Source organism: Artemia sp. Qi Xiang Cuo, chromosome 11 (genome assembly GCF_049724085.1).
Source record: "Artemia sp. Qi Xiang Cuo chromosome 11, ASM4972408v1, whole genome shotgun sequence".
NCBI classification, from domain to species: Eukaryota; Metazoa; Arthropoda; class Branchiopoda; order Anostraca; family Artemiidae; genus Artemia; species Artemia sp. Qi Xiang Cuo.
The window spans coordinates 52,698,629-52,717,249 of record NC_142804.1 but is presented as its reverse complement, the minus strand read 5'-3'; the positions used below and the strand labels follow the sequence as shown (position 1 = coordinate 52,717,249).

General features: G+C 35.9%; 1 protein-coding gene across 1 annotated transcript in view; it reads left to right on the top strand.

The window, feature by feature from the left end:
* The window catches only part of LOC148947128 (E3 SUMO-protein ligase NSE2-like), a 68,408-nt gene that overhangs the window by 6,184 nt on the left and 43,603 nt on the right, over positions 1-18,621 (top strand). Inside the window, exon 2 of the mRNA XM_089097274.1 lies at positions 66-220. Within this exon, the coding sequence (XP_088953400.1) occupies positions 66-220 (155 nt within the window). The remainder of the gene's footprint in view (positions 1-65; positions 221-18,621) is intronic.

Below are 18,621 nucleotides of genomic sequence, written 5' to 3'. Positions count from 1 at the left end.
GCAGGATAATGCAATTTAAGGTAATGTATGCATGACTTTTGCTTATAATTCACTTGTTCTTGTAGATGAGCAAAAGGCAGTGCTAGAGAAAATGCTCCAAAATGGTAAAGAAATTGCAAATATTGGGAATTCCTTGACTGCAACTAAGTCAGCTGGGGAAAATCTTCTTGAAAGAACAAAGAATGGTGATGATTCTCTTACAAAAAGCAATATTTCTGAGGTAGGTTATTAAGTAAAAATACTTCTATTAGCTTTTATAAAAAAAACTTGTATAAACTTTTAAAAACTCATATTAATTAAACAAACTTTTTCCTCAAAATTAGTCTTTCAAGGAAAAGTAAAAAACTCCATTAAGCCAAAAAAAGCACAGAAAAAAAATGCAAATGAATGTGCATTGTCAGTTTAATACATATGCTCATATTTATTCTTTAAAATCTTAATAGTTTTTTATTTATTAAAGTTATAAAAGTGAGAACATTAAATTTTTTTCAGCAAATTGCACATTATGTTCTGGCCTTGAGAAGGCATAGGGGTTGTGAGCCCTAATCATGTTAATTTCTGCTTGTTTTGAGTTTGACTTGGTTATTTATTGTAATTTCTTTTCGTTTTGAGTTTCATTCATCTGTTGATGGTGATTTGTGTTAGTTTGTGCTTGGTAAATACTTTGATTCTATTTTTGCTCATTTTTGGTTTAATGGAGTTGTTCACTTTTCCTTGAAAAACGTATTTCGTGAAAAAAGTTTTTTTTTAATTAATTTCTGTTTGTTTTATACTGACATAGTCTTTTTCAGGGAAACAGAATTGAAAAGTTGATTGCCCTCCAATCACTTTTGGCTGCTAAAAAGGGCACTACAACTTTGAATTTTCAATCAAATTAGATCCTTTAAAATATCAACAATATTACTAGTTATGATAAAGCAGTTCTGCCTATGATATTGTTTATATGCCCTTGTAATACCAGCATGCATATACTTTTTTCATTTAATTGAAACTCCTCCTAAATGTTCCCTAAAAGTTTCAATTTATTACAATAACCCTAGAAGTAGTATTAAAACTATACACATAGTATCTTCTTGCTAGTTCAAGATCCACCTCAACTTACCCTGAAAGGTCTAAATTAATAATATAAGCTGTTATTTTGATATTGCTTTGTCACTCTTTTGACAATCTACATGATCATAGTTCGTTTTGATTTAATTCAACATCTACCTAATTATTCCACCAAAGCTTCACCTTAATACCCTTAGCTTGTGTAGTAGCAATAGTTGTAGTAGCATTAGTAGCAGTATGCACATATCACCATTGGTTTTTTTCAACATCCCCTTCAACACCTGATGTTCCAACTTAAGTATATACAACCACCCTTCCTATAAAAACTTTATATGGCCCCAGGGCATAACTTACAACCCTTGCCCTGAGGGCTATGAGGTGGTTGTCATCCTCAAAAACATAAGTTCTGGACCCTTCAAGTTCTGGACTATTCTGGAACAAAATGGCTATCTCACAGTTTCAATAAGATGCGTTTGGGGAAAAGAGGGGCATTCAGGGAGGGGGGCTAGTTGACCTCTATAACTTTTGACTCATAGAAAGGAGCTAGAACTTCCAATTTTCAACCAAATGAGACTCCTCCAAAGTTTATACAACCATCACTTCCATAAAAACCTTAAATGCCCCTGGGTTATAGTTTACAACCCTTGCCCCAAGGCTCTGGGGGTTTGTTTTAATCCCAAAAGCCTTGTTATATGATCTTTGGACTAGTTTGAATAGAATTGCTATCTCAAAGTTTCAATTGGATTCATTTTGGAACAATATACCTGTGTGTGTGGGAGGGTGGGGGGCTAGCTGCCCTCTGATCACTGTTACTCTTAAAAAGAGCACTATAACTTCTGATTATCAGTCCAATAAGCCCCCTCTGAAGCTTATACGACCACCCTTTCTATAAAAAAACTTTATGCCCCCGGGGCATAATTTACAACCCATGCCTTGAGGGCTGTGAGGGGTGGTCATCCTCAAAGACATAATCTCCGGACTTTTCAACTATGCTGAACAAAATGGCTATCTCAAAATTTTGACTGGATGTGTTTGGGAAAACGATGGGCGGGGGGGGGGGGGTTGCTCTCCAATCGCTTGGAGACTGGAGAGCAAAAAAGGACTATTAAAAATGGCACTAGCCCCTTCAATTTCCAATCTATTGCGTCATTTTCGAAGTTTCTGCGATAACTCCTTCAATACGAAGTGCCTTGGTCTAGAATCCAAAATAAAAATAAAAAAATAATACATTGTTCCAACATAAGGGCGGATCCACGATTTGTTTAGGGGTGGGGCTCAAAATAGGTTGATCCGATAAACTTGCGTTAGGAGCAAGTTTAATTAACGTAAACCTGCGTTAAGTAAGTAAATTACACTACTTTAGATTACGTTAGGGTGCGCGCCCCCCCGCCCTCGCCCCACCCCGGGATCCGCCACTGTGTCAACATTGTTCTTTACTTAGGCAGCGCTATTGGGCTGCCTATGATAACCAAGAAAATGGAAATGATTTATGTACTACAGTTTTACTGCATATCCAACCTGAAGAAAACCGTGTTAAAATAATTTGCAAATATATTAATCACACAGCTATTAATCACACATGCACAGAAGCGGGATTGAGATTAAGAGTATGAATTTCCCTATCATTTGGAAAAAAAAAAGAAAATCAGGGGGATATTCCTTTCTATATCCTTAAGAAAACTCCTTTTCTCCTCCCCTTGGGCTTGGAACATGGGTTTTATGCACCTTAGAACCCATTTTAAATATGGAAAATTGGGGCCCAGAATATCCTCTCCCTAAAAAACAGCCTGATTCCCCCCCCCCCCCCTAGAGAAACCTTTCTGCGGTGTGGTTATTGCTAGTGTATTAACATCATTTGTCTAAACTCTCCAAAATCATCAGAATACTGAGTGTTAAACACATAGTTACTCCCTATCTTTTGTATAACTGCTTATAGTTTTGTTTTATTTTTCTATTATTCAATAGTATATTCTTAGAAGTTTCTGTTTATTGTAGGCTATTTTGCATCAAGTAAAAAAAATTCTTCGATTTTTTGGATTTCGAAGTCTATTGGAGGATTAAAACCTAGTGTTTTTGTAGAATTTTCAGTTCATTATATTTTGTAACAGTTTACTGCAGATATTTTTAAAATTATTATTAGACTACTTACCACTAGAACATTCCGAAGATTGCAAATTTTACAGGGCAATTTGTGGTTTGCAGTGGGTAGATTATACTTCAAATAAATGAAATATACCCTTAGTAGTGAGTAACAAACACCACTTAGACAATCTTTTTTTTTTTGGTGGGTTTTTCGTAGTTGCAATAGCCCTTTATAGTGCATTTAGCTTGGTTATGGTTACTGAGGCATTATGTATTTGTAACGGCGTGTGCTTCTGCATATTGAGTTAATAACAAATATCTCTCTATATTCAGCGTTATAGCATTTTCTAATAAATGGTTATAATGAGCTTTAAAGAGCGACTCATGCCAATAGCAACCAAAACACTATGAGAAGAAAAAGAACGTACTTTTTATAGTTAATCAAAATATTTGCAACTCGTTAATTTTAAAGTTGGTCTTTTACAGCTATTGATGTAGGAAAATTTGGGAAATTTTAAGAAAAATGGGGATAACATCTGCAAACAGGGGTGATTGAAATTAGACAAACAGGGATAAGTCAAATTCAGAATTTTGGAGAATCTTGAGCATAGGTTCCAAGTCCTTATCTGAAAAACCTCGTGGAGAAAAACAACCATTTGGGTATGGAGAGGGCTAAAATTGGTCCGAAGACTCAGTCCAGAGTTCAGACTTGGCTCTTTTTGTGCCAAATCTGAACCTTTTTTTATATAGTCAAAACTGTGCTTGTTTTGTACCAAATTAGGACTTAATTCACTATTGCGCCAAGTTATTTTTTAGCTGTGACTTGTCTGGTTTTTGTATACATTCAGGACATGGGTCGTTTTTTGCACTGAAGCAGTGTGCAATGATGACTTGACCGTTTTTTGCTGTAAAGTTAGAAATTGACTTGTTGTTGCACTGAGTCAGTCCCTAGCTTGAACTCAGCTTGTTTCTGCAGTGAAGGAGAATTTGGTTTGCTTTTGAATGATTCAGTCCACTGCATGAACTTAACTCGTTTTTTCACTAAATCATGACTTATCTTGTTTCGAATCGAGTAGTGTGCACTTTCTACTTATCTCCTTTTTTCACTGAGTCATGAACATAGTTGGTTTGGTATTAAGCCTGGGTCTAGCTTGTTTTTGAATTGATTCAGGGCTATGCTCGTCTTTGCACCAAGTCATGGCTTCCCTCCTTTTTGGTACTATCAGGATTTAGCTTGAACTTAACTGGTTTTGGCTCTAAGTCGGAACCTAAATTATTTTCGGATTCAGTTGTAGACAAGTTGTGACTAACCAACCTTTTTTACTAAAATGCTTCAGTGAAGAATAAGTAATTCCCGTATTTTGGGGTCGTGCCCCTGAGGCTGTGAGTCTTTTGACTATTCTGAGTAAAATGGCTATCCCAAAATCTGTATCTAGCACATTAGGTGTGTGTGGGGGGGGGTATTCATCTTCCAAGCCTTTTTTCAGCAGTTATCTTTTAAACCAATGGCACTATAATATCGGGAGAAGGCTCATTTGAACAGAAACTGAAGGTCTTGACGCCCGTTTTAAGTAACAAAAAAGATTGTTCCCTAGTGAAGCGAAGTTTTTTGCCATTTTGTTGTGAAAAAAAAATTTGGCTCGTAAAGAGTCAAAGAACCATTGTTTGAAAATTAATTAAAAAAAACTTTCTCCAAAAAATAAGTTTTCAAAGAAAAGTACAGGTCATTTTAAACTTAAGCTCAGAAGATACAAATACCTTTTAAAATTCAAACTCAAAACGACAAGAAATTACTATTAAAGAATAAATGAAACCCAAAACGAACAGAAATTAAATAAGTAATTATAGCAAAAACATACAACAAGTAATAATATAAATGAATAAATTGATCTTAAAGCGAGTAATGCTTAGATTGAACATGAATATCAAGCTAGAAATGAAAATAAACATCTTCCTATTGAAGCTTAAACGAAAATTAAAACGAACAGAAATTAAATAAACAATCAGTGCAAACAAACATACAATAGATATTAATGTAAATTAATAAATAAATCTTAAAACGAGTGAAACTTAAACTGAATATGGAAATCAAGCTTGAAACGAACTAAAATCACCCCAAACAAAAATATTAAAACGAAGAAAATCAAGCTTAAAACGAAGTAAAATATTTTCCTATTGAAGTATGAATGAAACTTAAAACGAACAGAAATTAAATAAACAATCAATGCAAACAAACATACAATAGATGTTAATGTAAATTAATAAAGAAATCTTAAAACGAGTGAAACTCAAATTGAATATGCAAATCAAGCTTGAAGTAGTAGAAAGGGGTAAGAAGGTACTGACAGAACATAATTTATTCATGGTTTATTGATCCACTAAGGGGTCAATGACACCTTTATAAGGGTCAATCAGGGGCTGTTTCTAAGCCTATTGACTCCGGGACGAAGTTTGCACATGCGCACTGAATACTAATGGGGCAATGTATTGATGCTATAACGGGAACAGGATCGCGTGTCTCTTTCTAGGCCAATCAGGGGATGTTTCTAAATGTATCGATTCTAACGGGACAGGATCACGTGTCTCTTTCTATGTCAATTAGGGAGTTACGTAAGGTTTCCCTTACATCACAATTCGCCCTTGAGATTGTGTTTAAAACGGACATGCGCTGAGGTTAAATTATCATACAGTCTCGAGACACCATGGAGATAACATTGAATATTGATGAGTTGGAAACTTTAGCTACAAAGATTTATAATGTGAGTTCTGTTTAGTAAATTTACTTAGGTTATTTCCAAATAAAATCATTTTTTTAGTCCCCTTTCAGTATATTCAAATTCAGGGTATACCCCCCCCCCCCCCAAAAATACAATATCCACTATGCGATGTTTATAGTCGTTAGAAAACGTAAATACGCTCTTTTTTACCATGTAAACCCCCCCCCCTGTTAACGATTTTAATTCTTTCATTTGAAATAATTCTCTTTATCAATAAATTCATGTAATTTTCATACTTTCTGTATTCTAGCAAAAGTGACAACTTACTTCCGTCAACTCTCAGATATAGTGATCCCCTTATGACATTAAGCCGCTAAGATTTAAATATTGATAATTATTGACACTCGTCAAGTCCGCGTCCGGCTTGTTAATTCTAATAAATTGGGGCTTAAATATTATATTGGTTTCACTAAAAAGATGCCTCTTTTTTGGTCAAATTAGTGACAGTAAATCCTTTGAATTGCAAGAGGGTATGCGTGTTAGTTATAATACATAGTTTCATATACTATTTGTTTTCCATTTTGAGTACTCAGTGTTTATATGGGGTTTTTAAGGAACAGAAACATACTTACTAAGAGAAGGTTTATTGAAGTGCAGGTAATTTTAAATGACATAAACATTTTAGACAAGAAGAATAATGCACATGTATATATATTATATCGCTAGGCATGTTTTAATTTTTTTTTCTAAATAGAAAAAATAGGATTTTGTATGCATTTCGAGTTTATTTCCAACACGGAGCGTATTTAATTTTGTCTCTAAATGGTAAAAATAGGAACTACTGATTGTCAAGGTTTATTTCTCACAAGTTGTGTATTAAAAACGTTTGATTTCTAAGCCTTGCTTCTTCCTCGCGAATTTTACTTTTTGCTTTGCTGAAAAGGGGGGAGAGTACTAATATCTTCTTCCGTAACAGGGAGTTATGTTATACTAATTTTTTTTTCTTTTTAAGGACAATCATGAGAAATGCCCGCCTCCTCCTGAAAAGAGAGCTAAGGGTAATGACACTACTCCCATACAACAGCTGGAGATAGCTGGCACATCAAGAGTCACCAACATCCATTCAAGACCAGCGCTGCCTACCCAAGTCCCTTCCGATTAGACACCAATGCAGCCTGGCAGACAATTAAAGAGGGAGTGGATGGCTGCTCACACTATGGTGAACCCCACTGCTTCAACCCTCTAAGCCTGTGATATTGCTGCCACATCTGCATATCCCACTGACATTGCTGACCCAGTTGCACAAGTGCGTGACGTCACCGCCCCGTCCATCCCCCATCATGCTTTCCCGGGACCATTCGGCACTCAAGTGCAGCCGGAATTTGGAGATGTAAGTTTAAATTTTATTTCTTGCTATGTTTTTAACCTGATAAAATATAACGTTCTCCTTTTGAATCATAACAAGTACATGCATTCATCCTGCCGAATTAGGTTAGCGAAGCCAAAAAAGGCACTATATCCCGCTCATGATAAGTAGCAAAATCCTTTGCGATATAAACTGCTTTATTAACGAATGGTTCACCTTGCCTCTACAAATATTATAAAAACAACTTTCTATTGGAATTAGTTTTGTATCATGAAAGGGATAGGCTATCAATTTCAAACCAAGTCAAGACACCGGTTTTTTTTCAGAGCAGATAAAGAGTATTAATTTTAAATTTTTTGAGGGTTGTGTTTTAACAAAATAAAAACATACTATGTCATGTTATATATTTTAAATATCATATATTACGTTGGAAGTTTGACATTTCGGATTATATAGAGTAGTTAGAGTAGTGAATTAATCAAACGCTACTACTGCTACTACTAAGCGTATTTTTTAGCAATATGTAAATAATAATCCAATTTTAAAAATAGGGTGTTTTAGACACTTTAAAAATAAGCTATTTTCTTTTGTAGATTGCATTGGTTCCATATTCGTTGTCTCCCCCTCATCAGTTAAAGAAGAAGAAGATCTCATTGATGCATCTGAGCATGCATTGATGCATGGAGTTTCATGCCATTCAGAAAGCATCAGCTATCAATATGTGGCATGATATCGGTAACTCCATTGAAATACCTTTTAATGTTGATAATTTACTAACTAATTATTTCAATGTAGAACCTAATACAGTTGAGCAAGAGGACTTAACATTGCTAAGTCCAAATACCATGCTAATTTTAGATAATTTTGTCAGTGAATTAACTGAGAACCCTCCCCCCACCGAATACATGAACATAGTTGCAGTTCAATCGAATGAAATGACTTCGATAAATTCTCATAGCCCTATTTTTGAATAGAGTGTCGGAGGGGGAGATAATATAAAAGAGGGGAAGTGCAACAATACACAATTTATAACATCATCTGAATTCAATCAATCAAATTCAATACTAAATACAGTAGTTCTCTACAGCTCAACCTTTGGGAATTCCTTTAATTCGCTTATAGGGGGGAGGGGATTTTATATTTGACCCTATAGACGTTCTCCATGTATATGTAGAAAAAATTCGTACACTGTTAGAAAGCCAGATTCGTTTGTGGGAGGGGGGTAGGGACTCTGTTCAGGTATCAATAGTTTTGAGTATATTTTATTTAAATGAGGGTGAACGTGAGTTCTATTAACATTATGTACATACCGAGATGCTAATGGTCTATCCACATTTAGAAAATTATGAAACAGTTTTTATGCAATGGGTAGACCACATTATTACGCATCTCGAAAATTATAATGAGAACGGGAGTGGGTCTAGTTTTATTTATTGAAATTTTAAGTGTTAATAATTATAAATTAAAAAAAGATTTTATTTTAAGAGGGGGTGGGGAGAGATCAATAGTTTTCGAATATAATCCCGATTTAGAGGGTTGCAAGGGCGTTCAACGAATCTGTTTTGAAACAGGTCAAAAATGTTTCATGTACGCTTTCCTCATATCAGTATTCGAGCCTCTAGCACGTGACACAACAAAGAAAAATTTAAAATACTGGGCTGTACATGGAAAGGTGGGCTCTGATTTTCCTCCTGCAGATTTCACTTGTTTAGAGGGAAAATTCCCAGTAACGCTAAGATCAATTGATATTTTTGAAAGGGCCAATGCCCATTTAAATATCGGTGCTACTGTGATCAAATATGAAAATGAATATGAAGATGGAGCAAGTTCTAATATAAAGTGGATGCTGTTCTCAATAAGGGACCCTTCGATTGAATGGGTTACGCACTGGGTTTGGTTGTTATATCCACCACCTAGAGACACTAATACAATTGGCCATTTCAATCCTATTACAGACAGCAATACACTTCTTGGGGAGGGTAAGACTAGGGGGACATATTTTTACTGTCCGACATGCCTGTCTCGATTTCAAAGCGATTTAGAACTACAGAATTATATGAAGCATTGTAGGCGGCATGGCTACCAATCGGTGTAAACAGTTTCGGGTGACAGGGCCATTTTACGTTTTAAAAATTTCCAAAATAACCTCCTCCAAAGCAATAAAATCTCTTTAGATTGTGAAGCTAGGCTACTGGATGTGAACGATAATCGATTTCCGAATCGAATCAAAGAACATCAAGCTATAGCGGTTTCCTATACCCACGCGCAAAGAGACAGCTCTAACACAATGCAATTGTTAGAAACAGTCGAGACTTTGGATGAGAAGGAGTGCATGATCAAGGCATTGACCAAATTAATTATCACTGTGAATAGAGCTATTTTTCGTTTGAAAAAAACACATTATCCAATGTTGTTGTTTGCAGAGGATCGTCTAGTTATTAAAAATCAGAAAATATGCTGGGTTTGTAAGCGGGAATTTGAAGAGGGGACTAAGGGGAAAGGGACTAGGAGTAAAAGAGGGGGGAAGGGGAAAGTGCGTGACCATAATCACTTGTGGCAGGAAATATCGTCAGGGGGTAGTAATTTTCGTGGTTTAGCACATCAATCGTGCAATGGGAATGTAAGCCAGCAGTTTTTTATACCAGTTATTATTCACAATTCAAATCATGATTTCAAATTTATTTTAACAGCTTTGGCACGTATGCATAAGGAGGGAGGGGAGTATATAGTCCATGGATGAACAATACATTTACCTACAATATAATCCCCAAATTGGCTGAGACGTTGGTACTTCTAGAATTGAATTGGCAGGCGGAGGATAATGGGCATACGTGCTGGAATAAAATCCGGTTTTTAGATTCATTTTGTTTCTTCCCCAAGGCTTTGAGTCAATTGATTCAAGTGCAGAAAAGCGAAAATTTCGATAGTTTTCCTCTGCTTAATTAGCGCTTTCCAGACAGTGAAATGTATGAGCTAATAACCTGTAAAGGCGTATATGCATACAACTATTACTGTTCTGGCGCTCGGTTAAGCGAGGTGAAACTACCTCTAATTGAAGCTTTCTACAATTCACTCACCAATAGTGAATGCACTGCCGAGGAATATGAATTTGCCGAGAGAGTTTGGGCTAAGCGTAATTGTTAAAATGGGTGGGATTACTGTAGATTATACTTGGTCAGGGATGTTTTAACTCTTTTAGATATTGTCTTTTAATATCACAGACCAAATTTATTCAGAGTTTGGATTAGATTTAGGTTATTATTTTTCCACACCACATTTGGTGATGGACTTAATTTTAAAAATTAGTAGGGAGGAAATAGGGTTGATCCGTGATGTAGATCAACACCTTTTTGTAGAAAGATCGATGAGGAAAGGGTGTATATTTTTCATGGAGATCGCGTTTTAACAATGGATCTAAGTGGACAAGACACTGGTGTAAAGTCCACTGCAGTTTTCCTTGATATAAACTCATTATACCCCTCGGCAATGTGTCACTACTCTTTGCCGTTTGGAAACTATAAATGACTTAAGAATCCTTGTGAGTTTCCCGACATTCACACCGTCAATGACAATCGGCCATAAGGATAGTTCTTTGACATTAACGCGCACATACTTTTCGATCTTAACGATTATATCAAGAATTTTGTATTCTCTTGTTTAAATAGACCAGTGACCAAGAACTCGCTGAGCCCTTACATCCTATCATTGGTCGATTATATGGGCATGCACCGGACCCCCTCCAAACAAAAACTCGACGCAAACATAGACCCTAAATATAGTATCATCGTTCACTATGTAGTTTTGCGATGGATGGTGAACAATGGTTTCAAGATCACAAAAATACATAGGGTCCTGCAATTAAGTCAGAAACCCTATTTGAAGAAGTTTATCGATACTTTTGTCGGTAAACGCTCTCAGGCAAAAAGTAAAGTTGAAAGGGAAATGTACAAGCTCATTTTAAATTCAGCGTTTGGCAAAATGTGTGAAAGCGTACGAAACAGGTCCCGTTGTGACGGCGTAACCTGCCCCCAAGAATGTGCACGAATTATAGCCGACCCTAATTTTACAACATTCACGAGCAGTAAGTCGAACATGGTTCTTCTACACAGGAAAAAGAGAAATGTTGTACTGAACAAGAATATACAAGAATATACTGGAGGTAGTTCAGTACTGGAAGTTTCCAAGAAGCTGATTTGGTCCTTTTTTTACAATGTGTGCAAGGTACAATGGCCAAGGTAGGGGGAGGTTCAAGTTTATTATGGGGATACAGATTCTCTGCTGTCAAAAGTAAAACCGGGGATTTATTAAATGATTTAGAAACAGAGGTGTACATCAGCTTGCAGATGGATTTCACTAACTGGAATATGTCCCTCTACCCCCAGTTGGTGAAACGTCAAGCTCCCAATCAGCTACTAATGTTAAAATCAGAGACGGGGAGTGATTTAATATCCAATAGGGTGTTCCCCGGTCCCAAGTTTTATTATTTAGAAGACCACAACAAAGAAGTAAAGCAAGCATGTAAAGGGGTGCCTACACATTTTGTAAAAGAAAATTTCAACATGAGTGTCTACAGAACCTGTGTAGATAGGTGTCTAGTGCCAAGAGCACAAGTGCTAGCAATTCGATCTCTGCAGTATAAAAATTATACTGTTAGAGTTGAAAGAATGCCATGTCGTGTATATCTGACAATGTCTTTGTGTTCAAGGATGGTGTAAAAGTACTCCCCCACGGCCACTATCGAATTTCAGAGCGGGTTGAAAGGGTAGACTATCGCAACCACCTCGGTCTGGATAAAATAACCTAACCTAACCTGATAAATTAACTTAAATGCTCAAATGCATTTCATTCGATTGAACTGCAACTATGTTCATGTATTCGGTGGGGGGAGGGTTCTCAGTTAATTCACTGACAAAATCATCTAAAATTAGCATGGTATTTGGACTTAGCAATGTTAAGTCCCCTTGCTCAACTGTGCTAGGTTCTACATTGAAATAATTAATTAATAAATCATCAATATTACCAGGTATTTCAATGGAGTTACCGATATCATGCCACTTATTGATAGGTGATGCTTCCTGAATGGCATGAAACTCCATGCATCAATGCATGCTCAGATGCATCAATGAGATCTTCTTCCTCTTCAACTGATGAGGGGGAGACAACGAATGTGGAACCAATGCAATCAACAATAGAAAATAGCATATTTTAAATTATCTAAATCAAAATATTTTTAAAATTAAAGTGTTATGTACACGTTCTCAAAAACACGTTTAGTGGTCGCGGCAGTAGTGGCATTTTGTTAATTCACTGCTACAACTACTCTATATAACCCGAAATTTTCAAGATCCAACGTAATATCTGATCTTTAAAAACTAAAAGATGACTTAGTAGGTTTTGATTTTGTCCGTGACTCCCGCCCGCGGCTGGCCTTCGGCCCGGAGGGGGTGGAGGGTATTCTCATCTTTTCTTAGTGTTCAACTGTGCTATTGTTCGTGTTGTAAGTTGTTATTTTTTATTTTAAAAATGTTATTGTACAAATAGTGCTATTGCTATTTTAAGTTGTAGAAAAATGTGTCTACTATTCTTGTTGAATAAAAATTGGTGTTCTTGCTGTACAAAAAAGTGTTTTTGTCAATAAATCAAAAATGTTGTTGTAAAAACAGTGTTGTTGTTAATAAATTCAGTTGTTGTTCATGCTGTACAGAAAAGTGTTGATGTCAATAAATAAAAATTTTGTTAATAAATATTATTATTCTTGTTGAACAGAAAAGTGTTGATGTTAATAAATTAAAAATAGTATGTACTATTATTGCTGTACAGAAAAGTGTTTTTGTTAATAAATGCTATTGTTGCTATATGTATAAATGCTATATGTTAATAAATGAATGAAATATTGTTTTTGTTGTTCTTGTACTGGATAGATCTATCGGAAATTTATTATTTATTGATTGGACAAGTATGGTTTACAGTTAGTTGTAGTCCGACTGTTGTCGACAGCAGCAGTATGTATGAATTTATAATATCATTCAGATCGTTTCTGTTTGGTCCATCAATGTTTGGGAAAACGATACTTTTAGTCAAAATAATAAAAAATTGTAATAAATGTTTTTGGAAATACTAAAGAAAATTTATTGTTGCTATAGTCTTTGGCAGGAGTACTACGATCAAATAAAAGCTATTGCCACGTCCATCCTAATACAATTCATACGGGGACATTATGTTTTCAATAGTATTGAACCAAACTCGTGGTTGATTTTTGATGATTTGGGTGACTAAATTGAAAATTTTCCACGTGGAACGCTACAACTGAGTCCTGTTCGTTTGCATTCTGGACATATTTCCATGAACCTAGCTCTGCACAGTATATTAAATCACATGATATGTTTGAGAGTTCCTGCTCTGAATTGTACCATCTATATTATCTACCGAGTTGTTCGTGATTCTAGCTCGCTAATAACTCAATAAGCAAATATATCCAGGTGCTCCAGAATTTCTGCTGTCAGCGTACACTCAGGCGACAAATAAGCCCTGCAGGTACATTTTGCTAGATCTTAATCAGAATACACCCGAGGATCTACGTTTAGTCACACATATTTTCGACAAAGAAATTACTGTATGTCCTCCAGTGAACAGTAGAAAAAGCTATTAGTTGCCATCATGACACTGAAGAAACTACACGAACAACGGCATTTATTTTCCGTTTTAAGCACTTCAAAAACTCCACTCAGGAAGGCCATACTCAAACGTGGTATTGACAATGATTTCATTAATCTAATATCTGAACTTTGTTTAAATTTAACTGAGGACAATTTAAATTTGTCAGAAGGTGTTAGACAACAGACAAAGTAACATCGTTCCACTGTACGTGCCTTGGCTTGCAAAAACAAAAGACGAATTTTTAAAAGAAAACGTCTCCTTCAGGCGGGTGGTAGCTTTTTTATACTTTTACTACCAATAATTGAAGGACTTGTAAAAAGTTTTCTTTAGATAGCTAAATCCTATAAATCGACGCCATTTGAACTTGTCCTCTAACCCGTGGAACATTTTCAAGGCAATCTAAGCAAATTCATTGATGATGAAAATATTGCCGATGATAAAAAGCTAGTTTTACTTTAAGATGCATTGCGACGTGTGGAAAAACATAGACCTTATCGTGAGAGACCCGCCTTCGCCGACCTCCCTTAACAGGAAACATCTCAAGATTCACCAGTGCAATCAAAGGAAAAGGGATTTAAGTCTATAGTGTTAACAGTTGGAAACCTATCGCATGTGACCTATCGAGAAACGTATAAATGATTATTAGCAAATCTCACGCTGTAAAGTGATGATCATCAAGCTCAAGTCGATAGCACAGGGAAACGAATTATAATTCAGGGGAAAAGTCATAATCTAGTTGATTTAATTTGTGATATAGTTACGAATCGTAAAGGACTTTTATCATTTGATAATAATCTATATACCTTTCTAAATGCATCAAACTTCCCAAAAAGTCTTATGGGCAATAAGCAAATTCTAAAGAAACTAAGAGAATATAGTCCTCCAACAACACCAACACCATTTAAAAAAGAAGAAGATTCAATATTGGAAAATACTAACAGCAGTAGCAGCAGCAATGATTTTATAACACCAGTGGCTGCAAGTTAAAAGCGAAGACGTATTGATTCACCCTCCAGTGTGCAAAAGGGGAGTGGACATTACACTACGTGTTTGCGTACAAAATGGATGGAGTTTTAAAACATTTCTATGATAATATTGGTCAATTGGGAAGTCTAAGTTCCCCGACATCGCTTTCTAAAGTTGCCTCTGACATAGGTGGTAGCACATTGAAAAAAGCAAAAGAGTATCTAGAAAATAAACCGAGTTACACACTGCATCGAAATCGCAGACTTCGTGGCAAACAATATCGACAAACTAAAGCCTTTTTCCCTCTGCATATAGTGCAAACTGATCTTTTAACTTCAGACGCGATTTAACGGCGTCACAATACACCCTACAAATATATTCTAGTGGAAATCAGTGTCTTTAGTCGCTATGCCTATGCTATTTCATTGCAATCAAAGAGAGGTGTTGAAGTTGCTCATGCTTTAGAAAGTATTCTTGAACAGGATTGCTATAGAAAAATTCAATCGGATCGTGGTAGCGAATTTGTTAATCCTCATATGCAAAAGGTTCTGTTGAAATATAATACAACACTCTATCATATTCACAGCCCGATAAAAGCTGTACTAGCTGAACGATTGATAAGAACGATTCATCTATTAATTTCAAGATATTGCACGCTGAAAAATACTGCTGCTTTTATTCATGATTTAGATAAATTCATGCAAATATACAATCAACGACCACATCGATCCCTGTCCAATGTTAGCCCTCGGGAAGTTCATTGTAGTGAAAATAAATTTGATGCTTTTCCAAAGCAATATTCCAGTGAAAAAGAAAAATGTGAAGAAGAAATTCAATGTTGGTGATACTGTTCGAATCAATAGAACCACCAATATTTTTGAAAAGGGGAATTATTATGTAGCACTGAACTTTTTAAAGGACTCCAAAATTCTAGATACTACACCCAAGACATATCGACTGCGAGACACCAAAGATGATGAGATTCTCGGGGGTTTTTATGAATACGAACTGCAAAAAGTTAGAAACACTAGTGAAATTTATCAAATTGAAAAGATATTAAAGAGTCGTATTCGGAAGGGCAAGATATAGCTGCCTGTTTGCTGGATAGGATACAATTATGATTTTGATTCATGGGTTGCAGTTGAAGACATTAACAATGCCCAATGATTTCTATGTGACTTTCATGTCCAATGTTTCTGATCCTCTACAATGATTTGAATAGAACAAGTGATTGTTGGACGAAACTTTCCCCCACCATCAAATTTGACGATGGAAAGTATGAAGTGGTTCTTGTCGACTGTATTCTCTAAAATACATATGATATCCTGAGAAAAGATCGCAAATATGATAAAAAAAAATTAGACCCTATGATTGGCCGCCACCCTCAGGTGATCAAGAACAAATTCAAAAGATCAATTGGATGAATTAATCCTATATTGAAATACCCTACGAAGAACTCACCTGTATGAATGATTTATGTCGTTCTATCAATAAAAGAATTTCCGCTTATAAAAAAGTAGCCTTTCATTTTAACTAATTAAAGGAGAAGGACAAGATCTACATTAGTTAACCCATTGCCGATGAAAAAGTTATTCTCAATGATAATCTAAAAGATGTTCTTGGATTTAAGCTCAATATAATCAATGGTAAAAGTGCTGGAAACACTAATTTTATTTTTGCTGACTACCCGCCTGCCTGCTCCACGGACACTTGTGTATTTCTCTACGCTTTATTTGTACAAACATCCCGGGTTGACAATAGCAATGTTCCCCTCCTACGAGTTCTTGAACGAAAAACCAATCAAGAACGTATTCACCACTACAATATAAAGCATCTTCAGTATACCCCTGTAAACACTTCCTATTTGGAACTCTGCCAGTTAACACTAAGAACTGAATTAGGTGATCCCCTAGTAATAACAAAAGGTTTGGATGTGATTACATGTCATTTTCGACCCATTCAACAACAAGATGTCTAATAGAAAAGTGGTATTCATTTGTCCTGATATTGACTGCTATGTTAATACTCTTGGCCCAAGACAATTGGGCACTGGAATGGAATAATGCAAGGGTCGTTCTTGAATGTCTTCCTATGTTCTTGGCAGTTGGTTTGCTAAGCTGTTTCGCTCGACACTACCTCCTGCTAGAAGATATATTTTACCGGCTGCGACAAATTTTGCATCATCTACACTATAAGACTGGAGCTCTTGCAAGGATTTAAAAAAATGTGCTGAGGAAAACTACAAGTCCAGTGCGTGAGCCCTTGGCGAACAATTGAAATCTCAACGAAATGAAAAAGGTTTGAAGAGGTCGAGAAACAGTGTACTACTCATCAGTCTCTACTCAGATCAGAAACAAAAGACATCACCCTTGTCAAAGGAAAGAAGGAAAAAGCCGACACGCACAATAGGCACTAGTAGAAGAAGAAGCCCCAGGAAGAGAATTGTTAGATAGAAACTAGATTTCTTTTCCTAAGATGTCATATCTACCGCATAAGGATTCCCAACCTTCAATCACTTCATCATTAAATCTCTGCAATGCAGAAAATGTTGATCTGAGCGTGAAATATGGATACCATCAACCATTTTATCCTCAATAACTGCTCTCCAAAAATATCCACTATCAAATTTATTCCAATGAATACTTCGTTATGGGTATGTCTTTGACATTTATAGATTTACGTATGAAAATTCAGAAATCCGATAATACATTACTAATTCTTGCCGATAGAATATCCTATGAAATTTGTATATTACATAATTTATTTCGTCAAATCAGTGTCTACATAAATGGCACACTGGTGAGCACAAGTAACAATCTCTCAAATTATACAAGCTATATGCAATTCATGCTAATGACACCCAAGTCATACAAGTAATTGAGAGGCACCTCCAATGGATATGAATATATTACTAATACTGATAGTACAGATGCAGTTAAAATGCTACAACTAGTGAATTACATCTTGTTGGAAAAATATATCATGAAATATTTAATATACCCCAATGGCTACCACCCAATATTAAAATGGATATAAAATTGACGCTTGCACCATCCAATTTCGTTTTACGAAAAGAACTTGCTGTCAATCCTGATGTAACTCTTTCCCTCACCTCGGCAATACTATATGTACGCAAGCAGCAGGTTATGAGTTCTGCTGCTATGGCAGTGGATAAATTGAGAGTCAGTGTAAACAATATTAAACTATTCGCCCCACAAACAATTGGCAATCAACGTGATGTCGTTACAAGCTCGTATGACTTCGACAACCCGTTTCTTAATTTTGACAGTAGTTTGTCAAAATTAGTAACTACGCTTGCAAACATTACTAATACTTTAGGATCGTGGGTTAGTTGCCCACATAAACTTGAGACGTCGCGGCATTTCCTTATTGTCTGCAAAGTAAACAGAATCCCACTCTATTATCTATCTTTTTATAAATCCTAGTCTTGGTGCCTAGACTTGGCACCATGAACACCTGTCAAATGATAAGTGTATTTAATATGGGGCCTTACATGTCCAAATACAGATTTTTTTGTCTACCATCGGAATTCAGTTGAAAAATTCAGGGCGTCATAAATACCCTAATTATCGTAAATACCAAGCCGTTAACTGTGAATACTGGGCATTGGTTGTGCATCTTTCAAACTATGAAGACGATTGAATTTTTTTATCCTCTTGGCCTACCATATACATTCTACACTCCACATATCAGCAACTACATTGAGAGCAGTGGGAAAACTATTATTCAAAATCGGAAGAGAGTGCAGGATCTGACGACTAA